We start from the raw sequence: 25,382 nt of genomic DNA, 5'->3' as shown, positions 1-25,382 counted from the left end.
CGGACCCTTCACGACGCCTTGTAGGGTTGCATTCGCAGTGGGATTTATTCCTTTCAATGTCGTGAGCCCGCGTGTGCCGCGTTATGTTCCACTAAGCGACGGACGAGTCAGGAATCGGCTGTTTCAATGCGTACTCCCATTTTGGTCATGGTCGGTGGTAAGTTCAAACCATATTTCACGCTTCGCTCCCCAGGCTCGTTCCTAGCTGTTTTGGTGATTTAGTCTCTCTGCAATAGCTTTGTTATCACCGTCGGCAATATGTCTGGCAATAACTCGACTCCATCTCTTCCGCCTGATGTCTTAAATCATAATGAAGGGCCTTCTCTCATCATAGTAAGCGCAGTCTCTATACCCTTCGCTCTCGGCGTTGTGGCTATCAGAGTATGGGCTCGACATCGAAAACGAATGGCCCTCGAACGTGATGATTTCATGATACTCTTGTCATTGGTAAGATTTGTGCCTTTTCGATCCTCTTTCACTACGACGCGCTGACAGAAATTCTAGCCATTGCTTTGGGCGACTGCTGGAGTTGCAATTGCATGTAAGTTCCCTGCAGAATTAAGTTGCTTACTGTGACGCAACTAATACTGGTTCTAGCTGTTACCTATGGCGGCGTTGGCAAACCATTGGCGGTCAACATGATGCAAGACCCAAATCGTCTTGGACGAGCTCAATTGGTATGTGACTATCCTCGCCGTCGCAATACAAGTTATCTCACAGGTTCTCCGTAAATAGTGTCTGGTTTTAACCGAATTCGTCTACGGCACAGTCCTCTGCACGATAAAAGTTGGCATTCTCTTAATGTACTACCGAATATTCCCGACAAAGTCCATGCGGATCGGCGGCTACATCCTCGGCGGAATGACCTTTTCATGGTGGATAGGAATCATCTTCGCATCCATCTTCCAATGCTCGCCCGTCGACAAAGCCTGGAAGCCATTCATGAAAGACGGTACCTGTCTGGATAAGAACAAATTCTTCATAGGCAACTCGATCCCGAATATCGTGATGGACGCCATGATTATCGCGTTGCCGGTCTTTGAAGTGTCAAAGGTACAGGTTCCGAGATCGCAGAAGATTGCTATCGCCGGAATATTTCTGCTTGGTGGATTGTAAGTCATGGGTGAATCTAAAAGAATATTTGTACTCATTTTGTACAGGATCGTAATCATCAGTTGCATTCGGCTGAAGTACATTGTGGCACTCCTCCAAGCCGGGCAAGAAGCAGACTTTACGAGTAAGGATCTCGTCTCTTTCGTCAACGATCGGCGCCATTCTAACAGACATACACAGAACTAATCTCAACGCCCTGGATCTGGACAGTCATTGAACCATCTGTCGGCCTTCTCTGCGCCTGTCTTCCAACGATGCAACCCCTCTTATACGTTCTCTTCGGTCGCTTCATCACCAAAACTACACAAGATCGTAGTAAAGAAGGGATCATCACCATTGGAGGCAGCGGCCAAAAGTCAGCAGACAGACAGAAAGGTCCCGTTAAGGATGGACCATTTCGCAGACTTCACGACAATGACTCAGCTGAGGAACCTGTTCTGTGGCCGGAGACGTATCACAATCAGCATAGTACTGTGGTGGAGCACTCTAAAGGTGTGGCCGTGGATGAGATTCCTTTAGGAACTATTGCGGTGAAGAAGGATATAAGATGGGAAGAGTCATGAGAGGCTGTCTATATGTCGGGAAAGGCTTTTCTTAGACTAGTAAAATGGCACAATAGATTTTGCACAAAAAGGCTTATGAGATGTAATCAAATACATATCTTGATACTGCTTATTAATCCGTGATCAGAACTCGTATAAAATTCTTTGCCAGAGTCAACATAAACAGCACCCGGGTATAACATGAAGGATAAGCGATTTATAAAGATAAAGATCAGCATACCTGCCACTATTAAGCATGGTACATCTTAGTATCAACACCAGAACGACACCTGAGAGCCTTGATTTATCTATTAATTACATTTTATCACTTCATCACCTCTAGAACATAGCATCGAACAAGAATTAATGTCTTTGGGTCCATTGACTTTAAAATACCCTACACTCCCGCCCAAGCCCCCTGTAGCTCCCCCCGCAATCCCCGATAACCCAGTGGACTCTCCCCACAATCACTATCGCCCTTATCGTCGCCCGACGGCCGATTACATCCAACCAATCACACAACCCCTCCTAACCATAGCATATCTCCATCCGCCGTCTTTAGATCAACTCATCTATCATCCAAAACCTCAAAATCCACCTTCACCCCTTTCTCCATGTCGAGCTCATCACCCTCCATTTTTCTCCCCAGTGCATTTTCAGCAACATGAAGAATCACGACGCTGATTTGGCACGCGATGCCGCTCAACTCGCAGCGCTAGGCCATAAGCAGGAACTAGAGAGAAATTTCTCCTTTGTCTCTATGTTTGGCCTTGCCTTTTCGATCCTCAATTCCTGGACTGCTCTTGCGTCGAGCTTATCTGTTGGTCTTCCTAGCGGTGGTCCTACAGCTGTTATTTGGGGATTGGTCACTGCTGGAGTGGGCAGTTTGTCGCTTGCTGTTTCGAACGCCGAGTTTCTTTCTTGTTATCCTACCAGTGCTGGGCAGTATCATTGGGCAGCTATCATATCGCCTCCTAAATGGGTAGCGATTGTCTCGTGGGTTACTGGTTGGGTTAATGTTAGTGGATGGGTTGCGCTGTCTGCTTCTGGTGGTGTTTTGGGCGGACAATTGTTTCTCGGTATCATCACCATGTACGACCCCGACTTCGCACCGACACGATGGCAGTACTTCTTGCTGTTTCTTCTATACACATTCCTCGGGTTCTTTCTCAACCTGTTTCTGGCTTCTGGATTGCCGATGATGACAAAGATCGCGCTGATCTGGTCAGTTTGCGGTCTCCTCGCCACTACCATCACTGTCTTGGCCACTAGTGCCCCTGACTTTCAGCCAGCTAGCTTCGTCTTTGGAGAGTTCATCAACTCGACTGGCTGGCCTGGGGGTGTCGCATTCCTCTTGGGTCTCTTGCAAGGTGGCCTTGGCCTTACAGGTTTCGATGCCGTTGCGCATATGATTGAAGAGATTCCCCAGCCTTGTATTCGTGGACCTCGCATCATGGTCGCTTGCGTCGCTATGGGTCTGGCTACAGGCTTTGCTTTCCTTGTCTGTCTTCTTTTTGTCATCAAAGATGTAGACGCCGTCGTCGCCTCCCCAACTGGTCCTCTCGTCGAGATCTACTTGCAGGCCACCAACAGCAAGGCTGGTACTGTTTGCCTCCTACTATTCCCCATGATCTGCCTTGTATTTGGCACCCTTGGCATCATGGCCACAAGTACCCGTATTGTTTACGCCTTTGCTCGCGATGGAGGCCTGCCATTTTCTAGAGTGTTCGCTAAGGTTGATCAGCGATGGGGCATTCCAGTCAATGCCCTCTTGCTCACCAACGCAATCGTCATCATCTTTGGACTCGTCTATCTTGGATCAACCAGTGCCCTCAACGCCATTTTGTCAGCTGCTGTTATCGCTCTCGCTATCTCATATGCCGTCACTCCTGCTATCAATTGTCTGCAAGGACGCAAGGGACTATTGGATAACCGACCGTTTGTAGTGCCAGAGTGGCTGGGCTGGATCTGCAATCTTGTAAGTACCTCGAAGCAAAAGTATCCATGCTTGGACTTTCACTAACACTAGATCTAGGTTGGCATCGCCTACACGATCGTCATCACCATCTTCCTCCTCTTCCCTCCCGTTAGCGATGTTACAGCCTCCAACATGAACTATGCTGTAGTCGCATTTGCAGTCATCATAATTGTTTCCTCGATCCAATGGTTAGTCGATGGAAGGCATAACTTCAAGGGGCCTACTTTCGACGAAGATGCGCTGTTTGTCAGCGGAATCGAAGAAACCAGTGGAAATAAGAACGTAGAGGATAATGACTCAAAGGTCAACAAGATAGATGCAGAGGTCTAGAAAGCTTATGAACTGAGCTGTAATTCTATTTTTAAGTTTCTTCGACAGAGACGGCTTTGCCACTTTTAACAGTGAAGCGCTTTAAACTGATATTTCTTCTACACTTGACTTGATCGTCATTGAGAGGTTCGGGGTACCAGATGACCCGTCTTATGCTTTGAGTGTTCCTGCAATAATGCGGCAAGGCATCGGCTCCTTTCAATTATACGTTATCACTCCCAAAACGGTCACAGGTGCAACACTTGTGAGGTCATTACTGTGAACAGGCAACAGAGCATGCATCCGTCACCATGACACAAAACTGAGGGCAGCGACTCATGATCAGCCGTCATACCGAGACTCGCAAGTTACCACCGGACTTCAACCCGGTACACTGGAGCTGTACGGAGTATCGAAATAACAAACAACAACCCCAGTATCTAGCGTCTGAAGATGCGATATCAAGTCATACCCCGTGGGGGATAGGCCAGCGGCCATCGCTTGGGAATGCTACATCGAGTTTAGTTCCTCGCAATCGCCGTTCACCTAAACCAAAAAGAGAAAGGTGGTGCCCGTCGGCCGACGGCCGATTTCTGAGCCACGCGATCCAAGCCAGGTTGGACAATGGCTTCATTATCTTCGCCGCGGTAGATATGAGGAAGGAGCTTTTCTAAATCAGAGTTCAATGACTCAGAAATACAATTATCTAGTTTCTCTCCACATTTAAACATGACTGCTCTGCAGTCCGAGAGTCGAAGATGTAATTTAAGTGTATGTAAAATAAGGGAATTCTTTCACGAGCTGTATTGCAAGAGAAGGTGGTCGCTATTTGTACAAAAAAAGAGCTTTCATAATAAATAAAGATATCTATTTATTGATTTTCTCTCTCAAATACATTTGATAATAGAAAGTCGTGAGTTTTACGGACGATAGTCTACCAGCACTCTCATTTCATGCTCAATGGCCTGCAATAAATAACACTCATTCCCATACAAGTACATGCTCTCCCCTCTGCCTACAAGTTATTCTACAGGCGAGGCTTATCTTCAGCGCAGCATGAAGCCTCTTCGGCCTTTTCGGCCTTTGTCAGCTGTGACGTAAAGTTCTTCCTGCCGGGCACATCAATTGCCGGGTTTGCCGTAAAGAAATCGGCAGGCTTGATGTGAAGATCAAGAATCTCGACGGGCCTAAGTAGTATTGGTTAGCAAGACAAACTTTCAATGTAATGGTGTTTTTCGCTTACATGACTGGCCAGTCCTCTACTCTCGGATTATGAGTAAGTCCAAACACACTCCATAGCACGATGTCCTGCTGGAAAACATCATCATTCCTATCAGCAGCATCCGCAACGCCCTCAACCTCCGAGACCGATTGCAGAGTATATCGCCCACCAGCATAGAATTCATTATCTTTATGCTTGGTAACCCACAGGTGTCTCTGCGCAAATCTCGCTCGTTTCGCCTGCGTGGAATTCGGATCCGCAAGCAACGGCCTCGTAACTGGCGCAAGAATCTTATACCCCACAGGCTGTCCACTGATCGGATTAAGCTTATCCATATTCTGCACCTTGAAGGTCCTGTCTGTGAAGGGGTTTGCGTCAAGACCTGCTGAGGCTGTTATCGGGGTGGTGACGACCTGGTAGGCGTTGCCGTTAGGGTTGGTACGGGCATCGATGCGCATGGGGAGGGATTCTGTCTGGACGAGGGTGTTCTTGTGGCCGTCGATGGCGGGGTCGATGCGTACGCAGAAAATGTGTTGGTGGTTTTGGGCGAGGATCCCGGGGCTTACGACGTTGCCCCATGGAGCGGTCTTGCCCTCTTCTATGAGGACGGAGGAGACGATGCCAGTGGCTCGGGCTTGGACTGTGATGGCTCCTGCTTGGTCGAAGATATACTGGTGATGCGTCAGTGGGTTCACCATAGCGGGGAGAAAAATAGCTTACGTTGAAGATGTATTCATAGTTGGCTAGGGTGATGATGAACTGCACCACGAGCTCTCGCCTGCGGGTCACGACAGCACGGCCAGTGCGCCAGTTTGTATGCTTCCAGTTAATTCCGTTGTCTTGCTCATGAAGGCAGATGACATTCTTGGTCGTGCGAGCTGTACCACTGTGATCAACCAAGACTCCATCAAAATACTAGATTCGCGTTAGCATGCGAAAGCCGTTCCTTTCGATTGGCCATGCTCACCTTGATGACACCCAAACAATCGCACCCGAGCTGCAGATTATTACAAGCATCTCCAAGTGTTCCATCACCAAAGTCAAAAGCCTGCTTTCGATGAAACGGAGGTCGAGGGTCCGCATAAGGAACTGTCATATCGCTGATAGACAGTCTGTAAAGAACACTTCGGCCGTCGAAACGGACATCATGTAGCACCGCACCCTCGCGAGGGTTAAAAGTTGCTCGCATGCTCCACTTTTGCCAATTAATCACATTGGAGTCCTCAACATTGAAGCTGGGTCCCGAAGGCTGAACAACATTGAGCTCCTTCAGATCTCTTCGAAGACCGCCTGGCAGAAGTTCAGGGACATATTCTGAAGGCGTCATGTGATCGATGTTGAATTTGGCGTAGTCACCTTCAGCGAAAGTGTGAGGGTCATTGCCTCCGCCAGTCGCGACCTCGTGGATGCGGATGATTTCGCGTGTCTCGGCGTCAATAACGGGGATGATGGGGAGAGGATATCCCCAGAAGTTGCATTCGCGGTTTTTACTATCGGCAGCGTAGATCAGGGCTTGCATGTGTCTGCGGTTGGGGTCGTCAGCGGCGTCGAGACCACCATATGGCCACGGCTCAACGACGACTTCGAAGCCTTGGGGGAGGTTGAACTTGGCGATGCGCTCCTTGAAGATGGGCGAGTCTCGGCAGATGATTCGCACGTCATCGAGCTCCTCACTAAGATTCCAGATTAGTCGCCGCTATCGCTTTAGATCTCAAGTACAGGTCTGACATACCTTGTAAAGGCTGCCTGAGCATCGGCGCGGATGGACTCAATCTGCTTGATCTTTCTTGTGTTCAAATCGATGATAGCCTCATGCGATTGTGGGGGCTTGCCACCATGAGCTGTGTCAAAATGAACTCGAGCCTCGCGAGCAGGCCTGGGTGTAGAGCTGGTAATCTTTCCAGCATGTTCAAGATCTAAATACGGCGCCAGGATCTTCTTCGCCGGCTCCTCAAGGTAGATGACCCGGAACTTCAGGACATTCTGGGGATAAGCAGCACGAATGACATCGCGGGCCAGATTTGTCTCGCCAACTGACAGAGGAATAAGAGGATGAGGCTGAGGCATGCTGGATATTTCTGGGATAAGATGAAGAATACTGGGGAAAGACAGAAGAAGAGCGAGGTTGAGGATTTTTAAGCCGCTTTGGACCAGAACTCAGCTAGTGTCATGCCAAGACGTGTCGCCCGGCGGCGGATTTGGGCTCTAGCGCGTATCTTGGTTGCAAGGAGTAGGGATTAGAGAAGCTATCCTCGAGCCGGCTGAAAGTGGGTAATGAGGTGAGTTATGCTTGGTTCCGTGCGATCTGATTGGCTTACTTGATAACACAAGAAGTTGCAGAAATGTGCCCGAATTTGGTACATGGCGGACACTGTTGATGATTGCCTTGCGATAAAGATGTATTGGTCATTGTGGAAGCTTTTTGGATAGAACCTTATACTGCCGAAAAAGGATATCGTGTCCTCATTATTTCTGTTTGTGACTTGAGGCATAACTTCACGGATATCTAATTAACATAACCTATAGCTCACGCCAATATTGGATATATCTCAACTAGGAAACCTGTTTTGAGATCGAACAAACAGTAAGATTGTGAGCAGTTTTTACTTATCTGAAGTAAATCATTTTCATAAATCAGCTTCCTACGAGCCATCTTTTTCACAAGGTCTGTGTTATTACTTTAGTGATTAATGATGTACCCATTTAGCATTTTCACACCTTTACGTCGGTCACATTATTCCGAATCTATTAGCTATCTCACGGTTATCAGCTTAAATTCTTTTCAGAGCCGATCTCCAGCTAACCTCAGCGACATCAACTTAAATATCACAATCTTACCTATCCCCCAGAGCAACTGTATGCATGTAATATGCGGGGCCTTGTTTTTGAATCAAGCTCGGCTAATGCGCGGAACACCATACAAATTTATTCTGCTGTTCTTGCGCTCCTTACCGCAGTAAATCTGATTTCTCGAATAGCCAAGTCTACAGGTGAGAAACCCCTTTTTAGACGATGTATGTTTAGTAGCTGAGAGAAGATGAGCGACATGTAACAAGATAAAAGACAAAATGAGGCTCATGTCATTTTCCAGTCAACTGACATGAAGGTCAGGCTGCGATTGGAGGGAATAAGCACTTAATATCCAATAGGCATTCGAGAATTAAGCGACACAACAGCTCAGCTCCTGCAGTATTGCGGGCACTTTTGAATCCGAGCCAATAGGTGACTAAATTGATCACATCACATAAAAGAAGCAGCAATGCAATTGGCAGAACCCTAAAGCGGCGTAAACAAATTTGGCTAGCTAGAATATATTGGATGCCACAGCGAAGGCAAGGTACTTCTTCTTACATACTATTTCTATGACAGAGGTAGTAGATCCTTTAGCGGCTATCGCATGGGTGAGAAAGCCCTATGATCTGCCTTGGCGAGGACGTATAACCCCGGTACATACATACTCCATCTTTTAATCTGACAACACGTTCACTCTAAAATCCCTCACTTTGAAATCTCACTCTGAAATCTACCGATCTCATATACATACTGATTACCACCATTTCACCTAATCTCGGCTGCGCGGTAGCTGAGAAGGATGAAATGTCATGGATCCCTTCACTGCCATCGGCCTGGCTGGCAACATTCTGACTTTCATTGATATCGGATTCAGATTGGTAAACCAAACTAAGGGAATCTACGACTCCAAGTTCAATAAAACGATAGCCTCAGCGTCATGACGACGCGGTTCACCACGACCATTGCCGACATGCAAAGCAAGATACCAGGCGGAAATCTGAGCAAGGATGAAATAGCTTTGAAAGAGCTTGTTAAAGAATGCAGCAGCATCTCAGACGAGCTTCAGAACCTGCTTGCAGAGCTGAAGGCCAAGAAGCCGAATTCAGTACGCAGCAGCATGAAAGCAGCACTCCGCGACTGGAGCAAGAAGAAAGAGAAAGACGATCTTCACAAGAGGCTTGAAAGTTCCCGCCAGCAACTTGACTTGCTGCTCTCAACAATGACACGGTGTGAGGAATACTTGGGAGAACAGTCCCATGCTACATTCTTTTGACTAACCCTTGAATGCAGGAATCTCTAGAGCGTCTCAACCAGTTGCTAATATATGGCCAGTCTAACGAAGCTGAGATCACGTCTCTTCGCCGGAACATAGATGCCCTTCGCTCTGGGCTACAGGTCAAGTTCCTCAGCCTCGACGCCCTGGAGCAGATTCGGGAGATGTTCAGTTTGTCAGACCGTGCGACGTTGAAGGTGCGGGGAAGTTGCATCCTTAGTGCCTTACGGTTCGACTCGATGGATGAGAGATACGATAATGTGGCCAAGGCCCACGATAAGACGTTCGAGTGGATATTCGACTCATCCAATAGTGACGACGATAGTGACGACCCTGAGGACAATGGTCGTTCGTTTTACAGCCATCACACCACATCTTACAAACCAATGGAAAATTACGGAGCTCGTGACAACTTCGTTGACTGGATCGAACACGGCAGCGGCATCTCCCATATCTCTGGAAAGCCAGGCTCAGGAAAGTCGACCTTGATGAAATATTTGTGTCAGCAGGGGGAAACCAAGCAGTATCTCGATATCTGTGCTGCAGACAAGTCGCTTGTATTTGGTAAATTCTTCTTTTGGAATCCCGGCACAACTCTACAGAAGAGCCTGAGGGGTTTGATTCGTGGCCTTCTCTATTCAATTCTCTCCAATGCTCCAGAGCTTATCCCTCTCGCGTTTCCAAGGCATTGAGATGCCACTCTTAGTAATGTCGCAGTCACGTTTGATTCCTCGGATGATATCATGCTCGCCTTTACAGATCTCATTGGCCGCGACGAGGTGTATCGCAACCACAAGCTTGTCTTCTTCATTGACGGCTTGGATGAGTTTCACGGGCACCATGCATCACTAATAAAGGAACTGCTGCGATGGACTTTAGCAAGACCTACAGATGTGAAGATGTGCGTCTCGAGCCGAGAATGGCCCATTTTCGAAGAGGCATTCAAGAGTTTCCCAAATTTCCGCTTGCACGAGCTGGCGCGATCTGACGTGTCACGAATTGTGCGAGACAGGCTGAAAAATAACGACACCTACCAGAAATTGGCAGCTGCTGATAAATTAGCACGCTTTGAGTCTAATCTTGTTGATAGATCGGACGGCGTATTTTTGTGGCTCAAGCTGATCTTGCAAAACATTGAGGACGGGCTCCTGAGCGGAGATAGACTGTCGCAGTTGCAGAACAAGGTCAAAACGCTTCCAACTGAGTTGAATGACCTATTCCAGCACCTTCTTAACTCTGTTCATCCGTGTGATCGAAAGGAGGCATACTTGATCTTGTCAGTCGCGCTTGAGTGCCCTCCCGCTTGGCCCATCTTCCGCATCTCCTTTTTGGAAGAGTACATCGAGAATCATGATTTTGCTCTCAGTCAAAGATTTGAGCAGCTCAAAGAAGACCAGATAGTGGACCGGTTGGAGCGAGCCCGGAAGAAGATCTACGGTAAATGCAAAGGGCTGCTCGAGATACAGTTAGTGACGTATCCCAAATATTCGCTGCCGGTCGACCAAACCCTGAGAGAGTCTGTTCAATTCACGCACAGATCCATTATTGAATTTCTCGAAAGCGACCAGACTAAGCGAGAATTTACTATTGAGTTAAAAGGGCTCGATATTTTAGATGCCCTTTGTCACACGTTCCTGGCGCATATCCAAGCTGCCACCATGGACGAGCACTATTATCGAGATCGTCACGGGGCTTCTAATTTAGACAATGATTTGGCCTTCCCCTGGGGTGATCTAATCTACGTGCTTCCTCCTCCAAGCCTAGATTATGATATCTGCACTCTCTTAGGAGCATATGCTGCAAAGAACGACGCCGCAGACTCTTCGAGATTCACAGAATTTTTAGATAACGTAGTCGAGGTAGCCGAGGACCTATTCTCCACCCCATCGCAATTTCAGTTTGTCGACATCAACTGGATAAGGGGTGATTTGATCCACCACACGATACAAGCCAGCTTTGCGTGTAAGATGGGCCTCTTCAGTGCTTCGTACGGCATAACCGACTATGCTCTTCAGGAACACTCAATTGGCATAGACGGAGTACGAAAACATATTACACTGCCCCTGCTGGTACAGGCTGTATGTCAGGGTGCACTATCGAGCCATGCAGAACGAAATAGTATCGCTCGAGGGCTTAAAAGGATCGTGAATGTCTAACTCGACCTCGGTTGCGATCCTAATGGACCTTTAGCAGCGGAGAGCACGTCCTGTTGGCACTATATACTCATGCGGTGTATTGTCGCCAACGACCGGGGCCCTTATGTCTCAATTATTGCCTCATTTCTTCTCCCCGGAGCGAATCCAAGATTCTGGTTGAAATTTGATATAAAGCATCGGTGGAAAGACGATAACAATCCCTCAATTGTGGGAATTCCGATCGAATTCGAGAGTGGTGATGAGAGGCAACGCATTGAATACCTTGATGAGGACAGAGTCATGATGGTGGAGTTGGACTGGCGGGTTAGAATGTTTCTAAGACGGGGACAAGTGGAACTGTCATGCAAAGACTTACTTGGTATGATGTTTCCTCAGCAGAAAAGGGACTTTGGAGAAGCTATTGACTACATTCTTTACTGGAACGAAGAGATCCTAACACCTAATCATCTACGAGAGTTCCGAGCGCGATTCCAGCCAACATTAGGTATATGGATCAATTCGGAGAGCGATAAGGAAAACTCAGGTAATAGTAAAACTGTTGAGTTTCCCACTCCCAACCTTTTAACTAAAGCCAGAGACAAACTCTATTCAATAGATAGTTAATAAATTTAATAAAATATTCTATTATATAATTAATAACTGTCTATATATTTAGATTTTTGATATAAATATATTTATATAATATAATACTAAAAGAGATTAATAGTAAATACTAGTATAAGTCTTATAATGTCTTATCCCTTCTTGTAATTGTATTCTCGACCTCATCGATCTTTATTCTCCGTCCATGGCCTTTGAAGCGACTCATGATCCCCTGCTCCTGACCTTCGGTCTTCAAGAGAATACTAAGTTTATTTGCCATTTTCTTATCATCTGTGATGTCATTTGAAACAATCGATAAGTCTAATGTGAGTTTGAAAGCGTGTTTGCATGCAGTCATTGTAATATGAAGGATGTTTTCCCTGACTTGCTTGACATTCTCCCAGTAAAAGACGCCGAGGCCCAAGATTGTAGATATACCAATAGACACAAGGACTAGATTTCTCACTGTCAGTGGGATAGTCACCTAAGGTTCAGTAAAACTGAGGACTGACAGATAATGTAGGAAGCCCAAGCTGGAGCTTGTTGAAACGAGGCAACGTCCAAAGCAAACAAGGAAGACAGGAACGATAGTGGAAGCTGATTTCAACCGTCAGTATCTTCTAAAAGCCTGCTGTGTTGTTCTAAGGATGCGTCTTACGAACAGAACAGTTGCAAAAGTAAAAGTCATAACAGTTTTTTCTTGTCTAGTGGCTTCGGTCGCTTGACGATTAGCAACCTCACTTTGTTGAAGTGAAAGAGTTGTGTTGATCTTTTGGCCTTGGGTCAGAAACTCCAATGTCATCTTGGGTAAGGATCAAAGTCCAACTTACCGCCAACTATATTCTCTCGGCGATGGAATCAAGTTCCCGCAGATCCTTGACGACATAGGTTGACGAAAACCGTGATTCATCCACGTCCTTGCTAGCAAGTCTTTCATGTACGGTCTGTTGGTATTAGGCCACGGGCTTACGGATGTTGAGCTCATCGCAGACGTCTTTGATATCACAGTAGAGGTCTTTAGCTTTCTTCTCGAGGCGGCACCGAATATACTTGGCTGAATCTTAATATATTAGACTATAATAGTCTCAAACCAAGGCGCCGCTGAATTACTGCTCTAGATTGTATTTTCTTGAGCAGGGAGTAGCCGACGAGCGACTCGTCATGGATCTTTAGCAGCTGGAAAATAATGCTAACTCGTCGTTAAGGTAATGTTGAGGTTATATATGGCTACCAACGAGCTCATTCGCGGTATTGCACTGTAATGTATAAAGGATTGTATTGATTATGGATCTAGCGAGCACTCCAACATCTTTTATCTATGCACAAATCTCTGCGTATGTGATTAGTGTATGAAAGATAGTTCGTAGCGTCTTGACTATATTTCGGAATACAAAGATATTATCCATACTCTTCTTTGATGGCAAGGGATAGTAATGCTTTCCTAGGTAGAGATTAAGTGAACTTAAATATTTAGGAAAAATAAGAGAAAAAGCCTTAAAAGCTTTATAACGAAAGACAAGACCAAGAAGAACATATAGACTAAGTAATAAACTCTTATTAAAGATGATCTCAGGAAGCATAAAGGTATAGCTATACGTTATGTTCAGCATTGTATAATACTAATGCGAATTAGAGCAGAAAGACACCTATATATTTTTAGCACTAAGAAGTCTCTTAGTAAATCGGAGACTGAGTTTAATCAGAAGATAGTGGGGGCTGCCTGGGCTAACTTCTGTATCACGCTGTAGGAAGAATACAAGATCGCCGTAGCGCAAGGAGAGTGATATACTTGGCCTGGAGCTACTAGGGGCAATAAAAGCAGGAAAAGGTGAACATAAATAAAATACCCTCTAATCCAGAAACTCTTTTTAATTATACTTAAAGCCATTTTGGCTTACTTCTTAAGATACTTTACTATTATATATTAATTCTTTTATTATTTATTTATAATATATAACTATTAATTGTAAGCTATATAATAATATAATAATTATAAGGCTTTATATAAGATTTTTAAATAAAGATAATTAAAATTGAAATTCTTAAAGAATATTAATTAACTTAAAGAATGTAAAATTAAAAGGTAAAGATATTAAAGCTTTTCTATTTAACTTTTTATATTATATAGTAAAAGTAAATGTAAAAAAATATAGCTGTTTTTTTATTAATAAATAAAATATAGATAAAATTAATACTTTAGAAAGGTTACATTTTAGTATTACTTATACTAAAGGGTTAATAGAAGTAATTAACTTAATGCTTCAGAACAGAGCTAATATCACAAATGCAGACAATAGCGGATAGACACCAGTTATCACGGGAACATTGTATGGATACGTCAAGGGAGTCAAGCTACTTTTAGCTGTCAGAGTCAGGAGCAGTTTTTAGACAGGGCAGGTTCTTCCCCAGAGACGTGCTTTGCACAAGATCAAATTAGCCCGATACGCATTACCTTAGTATCGCGTATGTTGTGAAGATGCTGGTCAATTGTGTTCTAGATATTATACATTATGTTAAATGTATTAAGTTTACAGTTTTGAATTTGCTTGTTTAAAATAATATTTTGGGATATTTATTTGATTGGATTGAATGTTAGGGCAGCGCTGCTCTATAGGCTAAGCTAAAGGGTATCTACATATATATAAGATAAAGTATAATTGGGAAAGCTATTAAAATATAGCACGACTTATATATGTTAATATCTGTGGAAGCTAAAGTAGTAAAGAAATGTCTGCTTATTTAAATCGCTAGTTAAGTTCTAGCCAAGGTAAATTGCAGTTTTTATATAGAACTTTAGTTCTGTGTAAATAGGCTTTATTACCTATAGTATATATAAAATCAACCTCTAGATAAATACACCTGTAATAAAATATATAATAAGTAAGATTTACTTTATATTACTAATATCTTTTAGTAAAATAGTAAAAAACTTAAAGGAAAGAAAAATAAAGTCAAGCTTATATATCTTAAAGAAATTCTATAAGGTAGTAATTAATTAATTAGTTTTATTTTAATATAGTTATATAGTAAAGATAATATTAATTAACATATATATATGAGTATATATGTATAAAATAATATTATATAGACTTTAATTAGCAGTATGTTACTCTTGCGAGTTAGATTGCTAGCTGATATAAACTTTAGTTATTTATTATACTTATAGAGGTTTGGCTATAAAGTCCTTGCCTGAAAGAACTATAGCTAGTAGACCTAATTATTACAGAATATATTAAATACATTAAGCGAGAAGCCAGGTGCTGATTATAATCTTATTATAGGGGTTTTAATAAGCAATAAATACTTAGTCAGTTACTTAAACCCCTATAGCTATAGGCCTTCAATAGAAGGTTCCTTTTATAATAACCTAAAGCTCTTATACCTCGAAGTACCCGACAAGGGTCCGTAGTTATGGCGTAAGTTCTTCTGAGCAAGAACTTTACGACCTATCCTCTGTACAATGCAAACTATCACATCTCGTGACTACGGCTTTAGTAGCTCTAGGCCAATTGGCTATGTCGAGCAAGAATCACGTGAAATTCAATCAAAGCCAGCTCCACTCAGCATCGAGCAGTGATACATTTACACCTTGAGAGAGCTCATTTGTGGATGCATGTTTCAGATTCTGCCTTATCCCGATCCTGTACTGCAACCCCACAATCACCGTTGCCAGAGTTTATAGGTAGTAAGATCCACAGGCCGGGTTGCTGAAGTCTGCAAGGAATGCTCCTAGAAATCACGTCTGTACTTTCCATGGCCCAATGGCTATCTTTTCTGCCTCCTCCCTGGCGAATCCAAGTTACGTCAAATTGGTGGTCCGTCACGAATGGTCATACTTGACTCCAACGCTCCCTCCATACGGGGCAAAGTTGCCGGTTAGCGTCGATAAAGTAGATCAGCTGTTCCATCAATATCTTGACTAACCTTTTCAAGTTAACTTAAAGTTGTTTGCCCCTTCTTGCCCCGCACATAATGTGATAGCTTAACGCCCTTGGCTGAAGCCTAAAGCCTTCGAACTCTGTCTTGACGAATGGAAGGCGAGCTCCTCAGGCGATCTCCTCGTATCAGTTCTTAAGCCTGTAGACCGCTATTTCTGTTGGCTCAAGTGGCGGAATGACCGAGCCTAACAGGAAGATCAGTCGGTAATGTGCACAGGGTGTTGCGATGTGTCAGCGGTTTCCAAGCGAAGAGTGTCACATCGTGGTCTACAAGGATCATCACTGAAACCCTCCGATCAGACTGCCACACTCAAGACAGGGGTTATGAAGTTAATTGTGTGATAAGTAAAGATCGAATAAAAGTCTCATGTTACTGAAAACACACGACGAATAAACCCAAAAGTCCTTTGCAGGTTGTCCCTCTTTTATCGCTTCAAATCCATTAAGCCTTTGTAGCCTGATCCCAAATCAATAAAAGAAACGCCCAATGCCCTCTGTCATCCCGCAAGCTGTTTTTTTCTTTGTGATTGATACTAGTAAATGAATGGCTGTGTCCGAAAGATCACCTCAATGTGGTAAGGCTGGCCTTTGTGCATTAATGCGACGCATGATCGCCACAAATTCGAACGATAACCATTACTGGTGAGTATTGGTGAAGAGACTAAGCCATTAAAACCTGGCTGAGGCGTCTCATCTATCCAGCTGAAGGGATAGACAAAGACTGCTTGGTTCTCGATAAGCTGGCGTGCTTCTTCATTGGTAGGTCCCCGAGAGACGAGTCGTAGTTCTCCAATGAGGCATTTATGCAGGACGTATGCGGCATCTTGAGGGGTCTCAATGGCCCTGTGGCAAGTAATTTGCAGTTCAAGGCTATGATGTTCCATGTTTGTTTGTTAAGATAGCACTTGCAACGAATTTGTGAAGATGCTAAGAGAAATAGATATGCCTGATTGCGTTAAAAGATTCGTTACCTATGCCAGAGGAGAAACCGCTTCCTTTAAAAGCTCGGAAGACAATAAATGTCTGTATCGCAAATGCTCAGCATTTTCATCACCAACTGTCACATCTGCATTGAGCCACGGGCGCTTAAAATATGATACGATTCGCAAGGCTGAGCACCCTGGTTGCTGAAGCATAATTTTTCGAGCAGCTCGCTCAACTTTCGCCAGGATAGCCAAGTCTCCTCCCATCCAAAAAGGGAAGCCAAATCCATTGCCAAGGTCGAGGGGGATGCCCGGTACTATTTCCCGGCAGCAAAACCACCATTGGTCTGATGTGAGAGGCCCAGTTTTAGTAATTGTCTTTACATCATTGGGTGCGGGTGTAATTGTAGATCATCTGATCCGCTAGTGGTCGGATTGGCGAAGGCTGTCTTGCAGCCAGGATGAAACAAGAAGAAGCGAACATGGATCTACGACTTACAGAGCAACACGGGTAAATCTTACCGTTTTCCGTGTGGTGTGAAAAGGATTAAGGTTCCTGTCAGAGCTCTGTCGCTTCGCGTAGGCAGACAGGGGTTGATCAGGCAGCCAGCCATCCATGATTTTCAGGTAGCACCAAGTCGAGACCTGAATGTCTCACCCTCCATTCCTCACGGCGTCATAAGAGGGAGGTTGGGGTCTTGGTCAAAGCCATATCGGTAGAAGTAACTGCGTTGCCGTGGCAGATCGAATATCTCTATAGCCGATTTTGTCTAGCTTAAAGACGTTCGGAGAATAATAGAAGAGACTGACTGCAAGGCACTTTATTGACAAGGTTAGCTTTCAGCTGCATCAGCCTCAGTAGAAGCAGTACTCAATTAGAGATGTACGTACATGAGTATAGCCGGATTTGGCAAGCTCAGTGTTAGAAAGTTTGGTATCCCAGTCGCCGAAACGGCTCGGCTCTTCTGGGTTCCATGGTCATTGACGTTGAGATCTGCGTCGGTCACTCGGCCTGAAAAGACAGCCAATCCTTGCTTAGTCGTTCGATGACCCTCCTTCACTAAGCCCTTGTCATCTTCCACTGGCTAATTAGCTCGATTGGGCGACGGTCAGTTAGAATTGTCGCGATAGCTATGCAAAGAACTCACGTATATGGCCAGGTAATATAGGAGGCAACAAGTCACTACTACGAATCTTACTCAAAAACATGATGGAAAGGAGGAGATCAAGGGTTGGGGAGTCACCACAGAAGAGTTCTGTTTTGCCATCTTATCTTGGCTTTCTTATTGTATGGATGACACTACAACAGAAATTGACCGTCCCTAGGAAAATGGAACAAGCCCTGTGGATCTCCGTTAGTTGATCAATAGCCTATTTAAGTAAGATTATCTATGAGGCTGCCCTTTCCCAACCGCTTTACGCGTGATCAAGACTTGATCTTGTTATTGTGTTGGATCGGCCCAAACGTCAATCACGTCTCTCTAGCCGAAATAAACCAACACTTTTTCCTCGCTGGAAGAGATCTACCAAAGTAGCACTTGTCTATTACATTCAATACGCATTCAGTCTGAGCAAATGTTGTTCGTCGGTATTTTGACCACCAATTGCCTTTTACCTGTCGGCCGTTTTCATCAACAAGAGGACGTTCCTGGTTACTGGGGTGCATAAGGTCCGACGTTGCCCCGCTGATGTGAAGCCTAGTTCCGCTAGCGGAAATCCAATCCTTGCCAGGGTTGCGATCTTATCGCGATTGACAGCACTTCGCTAAGGAATTACGCACGGTTGCATCTGAGACATGCCACTAGAATACCCTGTAGCATACGTCACCGTTAACCTTGAATACTGCGTTCACCTTCCTTTATCATCACACTTTCTTGGCATAAAATTGTTAAGAAAGTGGTCCTATCGACACCAAAAAATCCTTAACAAGAAGTAGACAGGTTGGATCTGGGGGGTACTACCCTAGTACAGAGGATCGCCTAGTACGGAGGAGGCTTTGTAGGAGTCAGTAACAGCGATCCTTCAATGGCTACAGTATTGCTTCCATGAGTTTCCATGGATTTCAGCGCTACAACCTTCACAGCCGGCTAGGATCGGGAGAGATATTCTTCTTGCCGATGTTGGCTGCCCCTCCAACCTAGCCGATAAAACGTACTACCGTATGACTCATGACAGTTGTTCAGAGGTACTAGTGTGAAGATAGAATTCCCAAATCCCGGCTAGCTCTACTCAGCATCTAACAGCGTTGGAGAGTTTGACGTAATCGACGATCGCGGCACTGAATCATGGCCGTGGTTGTGAGTCTGCCTGGCCGTCTGCGTTGTTTTGGTTTCTATGGTAGTTGATAGGCTCGGCCCTCCAATCAAGCTTTCAACCTGAAAAGATTGTTTCCCTTTGTCGTTTGGGGTTTTCTTCTGTTGATGTTCGTTTGGCGACCATGTACGGAAGTCATCGAATGGAGTGGTTTCCTTCCTGCCCTAAAACCTCGTCAATCTTTGATATGCAGTGTTTAGCTAACGACTCACAATTCTGTTGATATAGTGAGACAAGGTTTGTCCAACGGAGATACGCTCGCCATCGTTGGATCTTCTCTCGTACGAGCCGATGCAATGATCGATTATCGCTGGTACTAGTTCAGACGCGGTCGCAGGCTGTGCTCCACTACCGCCGTATTCTCCCTGTTTGCTTAGAGAATTCAGGATCTCTTCGACAAGTAAATCAGGGCTGCCACCTAATGGTGATGAGGTAGCTGTAATGACACAGTCTTTGGGGTTCCGTTAGCTCAAGACTTGTTCGAGGCCATATTTAACCTACTTGTTGAAAAAGCCCAGATCCAGACTTGGTTAACACGTACAACTGTCCGCTGATTAGGCTCTCTCTCAATGCCCATATCCCCTGCTCTCTCATTCTCTCTGAGATACTTGCTCACAATCTGGCTCTCATTCCTACAGCTCTGGTCGTTTATGGCTTCGTTGTCTTCTCCAGCGAATTGGTAGTACCGTTCATCAAGAGTTGGCGAACCGTGTTGTTGTTCATCCTTCCCCTTGTACGTATCCAACAGCTCTTCGTAATGATCATGTCCTTGTTTTAGATCCCAGTCGTGTGAGAGTAGTCTCGAATCCCAATGTCTACAATAAGTAAAATAGGATAGGTATGGCATCTAGAAGAGGTTATTAGTCTCTAGAAACCTAGACAGATGTTCAACAAACATAGATGGTAGATGCAGACACGAATTCGTGAGACTTCTTTGGAAGCTGGTCAGAATTGCAGTCCCAGTCATTGTAGATCTTCTGATTCTCTGTCTTCGAGTCGGCGAGACCGGTCTCGCTCTCCGCAGCTACCGATCCCCGACTTCCATCTTCCGTTTTTTCCGTTTCTGTGAGTGTAGTAGATTCTGTTGTCTCTTCTTCTTTTAACTGGAGGTCCGTTGACTTCTCCGTCGGTCTGATCACAGACCGGGGCCTCATCATTCGTGAACGAGATTCTTTGTCAGGGTTTCAACCCAGCTATCTCGGAAGAAAGACCTGACTTTGTAGTAGTCGCGAGTACGATAACGTTCATGTGACATGATTGTGGTGAGAGGATCCTGGGAAATAATGTTAGTATGACTTCTGCCCATATGTTCTACGTTTAGCTCTGAAAATGCTATTAGGACACCGACATTTATCCAAACCATCTATCTCGAGTCAGCGGCCTATCCAGTCAGATTTGCACTGTTGCCTACCTTGGTAGAAGGTAAATGAACCCATGTGAGTTTGAGGTTCTCTTTGGCGTATAGATTGCTGTTGAAATGCATTGATCCTCTTTGAGTCATGCCAAGCAGATTCCTGACTGCCGTCCCCACTACTTCTGTAGGTCTTGGATCTTAAACAACTTCCTTTATCGGTTGATTTCTTCTAATTCTACCTGATTCCCCTTTCGCTTTGAAGAATGCTATAACTGTGGCCTCGGCCGCTTGGACTATCCGCCTGGTATTTGGTCCAGGTACGGGAGGTATGTAATCGACTTCGTCTCTGTGCGTTTGAGATATCTGTGCAAAAGGGGAATCCTTGAGAATGTCCTGTAAAGTACCCAAGATGGTAGGACTTTTTACCGCTTTGCTTGCCTCGACTCCTAACTCCTTTCCGCATTGCCTATCGCGTCTTTCTCCTGTTTCCCGAGGTTCGGGATCATTTGAATTTATGCTTTGAGCTTGCAATTGTCTTTGGGTGGACTTAACTCTTTATCGAGACGAAATAATTTGTTTTGTTTTTTTGTTGATCTCGAAGATAAGATGCTCGTTTTCGCGACATATCACAAGACCCTGCAATGTTAGATAGTGTTGCGCCCGCCCGACTAGTCGACCCATTCCGCACGACGTTCTAGGCACCTCTGACTGCTCCCATGTTCTTGGGCGTTCGTTGAGAGTTCGTGATAAGAATCCAGATGACTTGGACAAAGAGTTCGCAAGATGGCTCGTGCTCGAGTTCTTGAGGGGTTATTGACTTGGACGTTGTCAGCAATGCCTCATGGACCATCCTACCGATGTCTTCAGCACGAACAGAGTCATAGATAAGTTTGGACAAGACATTTGGAAGTCTTTCGTGTGCCGCCCGCTGGATCGGACCCCAATTGTCAGGTCCAGTGACTACAATTTCGCACTCGCTTGGCATCTCACAAAATAGTAAACCCAGAATATCAAAGGGCTTAATCATTTTAGCCGCCATTCCGATGACTTGAAGCTTTCCACCGTTCTTCCAAAAAGGCGCTTCCTTGACTTCCTGTGGCGAGCAGCGATTCCATGGCAGCGAGCGGATGCTCACCCAGAAGCGCAGAATAAATTGGGCTTTGCTTCCAGTCTCTCCAACAAAGAGTATCTGGTCGCATCAAGTCGAGGAGTTTTTCAGCATTTCCTTTGTGCACAGCTATCGCTGCATTGTGCAGAACTGTGCAGCCGTACTCAGCGATTATGGTTGGATCAGCTCCATATCGCATCAGAAGCTCAATGACGGATACATATTGTCTAGGCGAGGAGTCCCAACAGCGTTTCACGGATTCTGAATCTTCGAAAGAGTCGCGATCAGGTTTTATCAGATTCCGTTCTGGTGTCCGTTTTCTCCACCCCGAGCCGTAACCACTAGCGAGATGCAATTGAGTGCTTCCTTCATCGTCTGTAGCATTTATATCTGCTCTTCTTTCAAGTAGCAACTTGACGACACGCTCACTCCCTACTAGGCTTGTAGCGTGCAAGGGAGTTCTCCGATTCTCTGCTTCGGCATCAACCTCGACCACTGGTAATGGTATCTCTGGTAACAGAAGACTAACGATTTCGTCTTGATCATGGAAGCAGGCGACATGCAATGGTGTCCATCCAGGGGCATCTGGACAGTCAGGGTCAGCATGATCGTTTCGCCATCTAGCATCGCAATCTGCGCCAGCACTGATCAGCTCAGAGACAATTCCGCAAGACCCCTGCATGCTGTCTACATGGAGAGGAGTATAGTGACACTCATCAGTTATTTCCAAGTAACCGTCTCCTTGCACTGGACAGTAGTGGTAGATGAGCTTGCCCCAGCTGTCTCAATCATGGCAGAAGGAGACTCCGGAATGCAGGAATAGACGTTTGTATGAAATAGTATGGTGTGATTTGTGCTGGTGTTCAAAGATTTCTAGCGACTGTTTGGGCTGGGCAGGTGTTATACAACCCTCCTTACTTGTTCTTGTTGTTTTCAGCTTGATGATTCTTCGCAAAAAAGCCTCAATGAGAAACTCGTGTAACTTCGGTTCCTATCGTACACTATTGGTTTAAACTCGACTATTTCCAATCGCTTGCAGGAGTCGAGCTCTTGTAGTACCATAGTACTCGAATGGCTGTTTGGTATTGGTTGCATAACGCGAGTGCAGCCTGGTCATGGCGTCAGAAGGCTTGAGATGATCTTGTCCCTCATGTTGGAAATACTCCTTTTAGGAGCTTCATGAACCACACGGCTTATCTCTTCGGAAAGCAGGAGGAAAGAGAGAAAGAGTAGTAGTGAGACTAGTTGAGTTGAACGAATTTGACAAGTAGTCTTTCGCAAACATGACCATATAATCCCAGCTGCATGGTACTATCGAATCTGAGACTTGTGTCAAATTACACATGTTTCACTAATCACTGCACACAGCATGTATCCGTTCTGATGACCATATGATATTATCATTCCCAGAGATCTACCTACTACAGCTCTTTGCCTACACAATACTTACCATTCTAACGACACTATCGACGTCTCTTCCCAAATGTGCAGCTTCAAAAGACCGACGGTAGCTCTCAAGCTGATCCGCAGGTAAACTTGCTCCAATATTCTCCCACTTTGAAACCTGCCCAACAATCTTACATTTTCCATCGTCACTTCTCCGTATGAGAAAAAGAGTTGATAGACCCGGAAAAGCGCAAATTGCATCCTCAACAGCTGCTACTGCGTCACCGTGAAGTAACTGTCCCACTGTTCCATCTTGTAGCACAAAGTTACTACACCCAACCAAACTCTGTTGAAAAATTGGGTCTGTGACCATTCCATATGCGCCTTGCAACTGTTTTTCTGTTCCAAATCTTGTCCCCAGTGCGGACAGTGGTTGACCATGGATCATGCACACATAAGCCATCATGACTCTCTGCACGATGATGGGATTTTGAGTCAACCGCTCTTCGGTGTATATGTCTGACAGATGAAACTTGAACCACTCGGTCATGACTTCCATGCGAGCAACTCTTCTTATAGCTGCTGCAACTTTGACCACAGCCTCATCAAATTGCAGAAACGCCGCCGGCGATACGGCACCAGTATCGGGATCAGGAGTGATAGGCTTGCAGACAGACACACATTGGCCAAGGGCGATAGCTGGCATGGTGAGAGTCCTACCATCCTCAGAAACATTGAAGCACTTCCCAGGACTGGGAGTTAAATTGGACCTTGCTGTCCAGCTATTTCGGGGATCTGGTGTCCACGAGGGAACGGTTTGGAGGTTCCCGACAGTTCCCAGGTTCAAGATGCGGATATCTTGAGTTTTCTCAAGAACGAACATTGTAAATTTGTAGCAGAGTTCCTCGAAAGACTGTGTGTAGTCCGGCTGAAGTGCTGAAGGTAGAGGATCACAATCCAATAGGCCAATGAGTGCGTACAAACGATCATGAGCCACCGTAGCTTCCAGTTCTGTCGTCTCATTGAGCAACTTCACGATGTCTAGAGCGCACTGCTTTTCCTGACTCGCGGTGTCTTTTGCTTCTTCTGGGGTGTTTTCGCTTCTGGCTTGTAGAATGTTCTTGTACACCAGCTCAATGGCTTTGAACCTGACCGGGTTCTCCGCCATGAACGAGTAGAGCAGCTGTCCATCCTCCGATGGATTCAACATCAAGACCCAAGTCTTGAAGAAGATCTCGTACCCCAGCTCATGAGCTCCGCATAGCAAGATCGGCTGTCTCTTTGCTAGGACAGCTTCTTGAAGAATCCAGATCCTTCGGAACCATGGGCGATGACCAATGGATCTTAAAGCCTTCCGCACAGACTCGACTTCAATTGCGGCTGTCTCAGCAAAACGTCCGGACTTCATGAATGCTGTGATTCGGTCATCTTCAGACAGGTCTTGACTGGCTGAATCTGCAGGTGACTGGAAGTGCTTCAGCTTCTCGGCCAATCTGCAAACATGGCTTTCCTCATCATTATCAACCGGGCCCAAACACGCCAACACACGCTCACATTGGCCGTAGATCTCTGACATGCGGGGAACTTGAATTGACTTTTCAGTCTGGTCATTCTGGTTGATGCAAATGGCGTCTACCCAGAGCATTGCCTTTTCACTGCCGTAGCCCTGAAAAACATGACGGCGATACTGATAAAGAGCATTGTACAAGTTTCTTGTGATGCTGAATGGCTGATCATTCAGAAGGATGGTGGCGGGGTTTTCTCTTGCACCCCAAACGTAAGACAGAGCCCAGAATCTTTGCAACGTGCGGGATTTAACGGTTCTGAGTTCGACGCGTATCAAGCCGGTGTTGCCAGGTTCTACGTGCAATAAGCGTAACTCGTCGGATTTTAGGGGCTCGTAAGGAAAGAGAGCAAAAGGTTGAACATCCATGGTGAGGTCGGTGAAGATGTCATGATTTCTCTCCTCCTGGTTTGCCCCGCCCTGACAAGTCTCCACTGACATTTTCACCCCTGCAAGTCCAGTCTCAACGTACATATCGGTAATCAAGGTGAGTAAGACAAGGAAACTTGCCATCTAAAACACGGTAAATGGCTTTCAACAATCATTTTATCACGTTATGGCTAGATCATTGAATGACTGTCTGAAAAGGACCAATTGCCAGTGTTTCATTTTGTTCCCATCTTTATCTATATTCAGTCTTGAGAATGCTTCGTTTTTGTGAGCCTTTGTTCTCTACGGCGGTTGCTCAAAAACAAAGATCTAGCAGCTCTTCGCTGTGAGGTTACGAAAGTGAAAAGGGCTCAAGTCAACGTCAACGCCTATAAATTTCTGACCATCCACCCGGTACTCTCATTTCTCTAGCCATTTCTCCTACAACACATTTCAGCA

At 45.3% G+C, this 25,382-nt stretch overlaps 8 protein-coding genes; 3 read left to right on the top strand and 5 right to left on the bottom strand.

Annotated features, from left to right (window-relative positions):
* Positions 1 to 258: 258 nt before the first annotated feature.
* On the top strand, positions 259 to 1,676 carry FFUJ_10308 (related to integral membrane protein; the record flags this gene model as incomplete). XM_023569076.1 has 6 exons in its annotated part: positions 259 to 447; positions 505 to 541; positions 598 to 677; positions 736 to 1,112; positions 1,161 to 1,237; positions 1,294 to 1,676. 6 exons carry the CDS (start codon positions 259 to 261, stop codon positions 1,674 to 1,676), a joined length of 1,143 nt encoding a protein of 380 aa, XP_023436340.1.
* A 643-nt stretch (positions 1,677 to 2,319) lies between these two features.
* Positions 2,320 to 3,963, top strand: FFUJ_10307 (choline permease; the record flags this gene model as incomplete). XM_023569075.1 has 2 exons in its annotated part: positions 2,320 to 3,633; positions 3,691 to 3,963. The coding sequence occupies 2 exons, from the start codon at positions 2,320 to 2,322 to the stop codon at positions 3,961 to 3,963; spliced, it is 1,587 nt and encodes a 528-aa protein (XP_023436339.1).
* Positions 3,964 to 4,969: 1,006 nt separating this feature from the next.
* Positions 4,970 to 7,231, bottom strand: FFUJ_10306 (related to peroxisomal amine oxidase (copper-containing); the record flags this gene model as incomplete). XM_023569073.1 has 5 exons in its annotated part: positions 4,970 to 5,129; positions 5,186 to 5,835; positions 5,885 to 6,079; positions 6,132 to 6,837; positions 6,897 to 7,231. 5 exons carry the CDS (start codon positions 7,229 to 7,231, stop codon positions 4,970 to 4,972), a joined length of 2,046 nt encoding a protein of 681 aa, XP_023436338.1.
* Positions 7,232 to 8,894: 1,663 nt separating this feature from the next.
* Positions 8,895 to 11,386, top strand: FFUJ_10305 (related to small s protein; the record flags this gene model as incomplete). XM_023569072.1 has 3 exons in its annotated part: positions 8,895 to 9,062; positions 9,248 to 9,845; positions 9,948 to 11,386. The coding sequence occupies 3 exons, from the start codon at positions 8,895 to 8,897 to the stop codon at positions 11,384 to 11,386; spliced, it is 2,205 nt and encodes a 734-aa protein (XP_023436337.1).
* A 724-nt stretch (positions 11,387 to 12,110) lies between these two features.
* FFUJ_10304 (uncharacterized protein) lies at positions 12,111 to 12,770 on the bottom strand (the record flags this gene model as incomplete). XM_023569071.1 has 3 exons in its annotated part: positions 12,111 to 12,421; positions 12,481 to 12,565; positions 12,627 to 12,770. The coding sequence occupies 3 exons, from the start codon at positions 12,768 to 12,770 to the stop codon at positions 12,111 to 12,113; spliced, it is 540 nt and encodes a 179-aa protein (XP_023436336.1).
* Positions 12,771 to 19,054: 6,284 nt separating this feature from the next.
* Positions 19,055 to 20,296, bottom strand: FFUJ_10303 (related to ankyrin; the record flags this gene model as incomplete). XM_023569070.1 has 4 exons in its annotated part: positions 19,055 to 19,306; positions 19,355 to 19,593; positions 19,644 to 19,989; positions 20,039 to 20,296. 4 exons carry the CDS (start codon positions 20,294 to 20,296, stop codon positions 19,055 to 19,057), a joined length of 1,095 nt encoding a protein of 364 aa, XP_023437202.1.
* Positions 20,297 to 21,190: 894 nt separating this feature from the next.
* FFUJ_10302 (uncharacterized protein) lies at positions 21,191 to 22,286 on the bottom strand (the record flags this gene model as incomplete). XM_023569069.1 has 2 exons in its annotated part: positions 21,191 to 21,585; positions 21,632 to 22,286. The coding sequence occupies 2 exons, from the start codon at positions 22,284 to 22,286 to the stop codon at positions 21,191 to 21,193; spliced, it is 1,050 nt and encodes a 349-aa protein (XP_023436335.1).
* Positions 22,287 to 23,039: 753 nt separating this feature from the next.
* FFUJ_10301 (related to het-6-heterokaryon incompatibility protein) lies at positions 23,040 to 25,067 on the bottom strand (the record flags this gene model as incomplete). Its single annotated transcript, XM_023569068.1, has 1 exon — positions 23,040 to 25,067. One exon carries the CDS (start codon positions 25,065 to 25,067, stop codon positions 23,040 to 23,042), a length of 2,028 nt encoding a protein of 675 aa, XP_023436334.1.
* Between the last annotated feature and the right edge of the window lie 315 nt (positions 25,068 to 25,382).

This window comes from Fusarium fujikuroi, chromosome FFUJ_chr10 (genome assembly GCF_900079805.1).
Source record: "Fusarium fujikuroi IMI 58289 draft genome, chromosome FFUJ_chr10".
In the NCBI taxonomy this organism is placed as follows: Eukaryota; Fungi; Ascomycota; class Sordariomycetes; order Hypocreales; family Nectriaceae; genus Fusarium; species Fusarium fujikuroi.
Note: the sequence above shows the minus strand (reverse complement) of the source record. Positions and strands in the feature narration are given on the sequence as shown.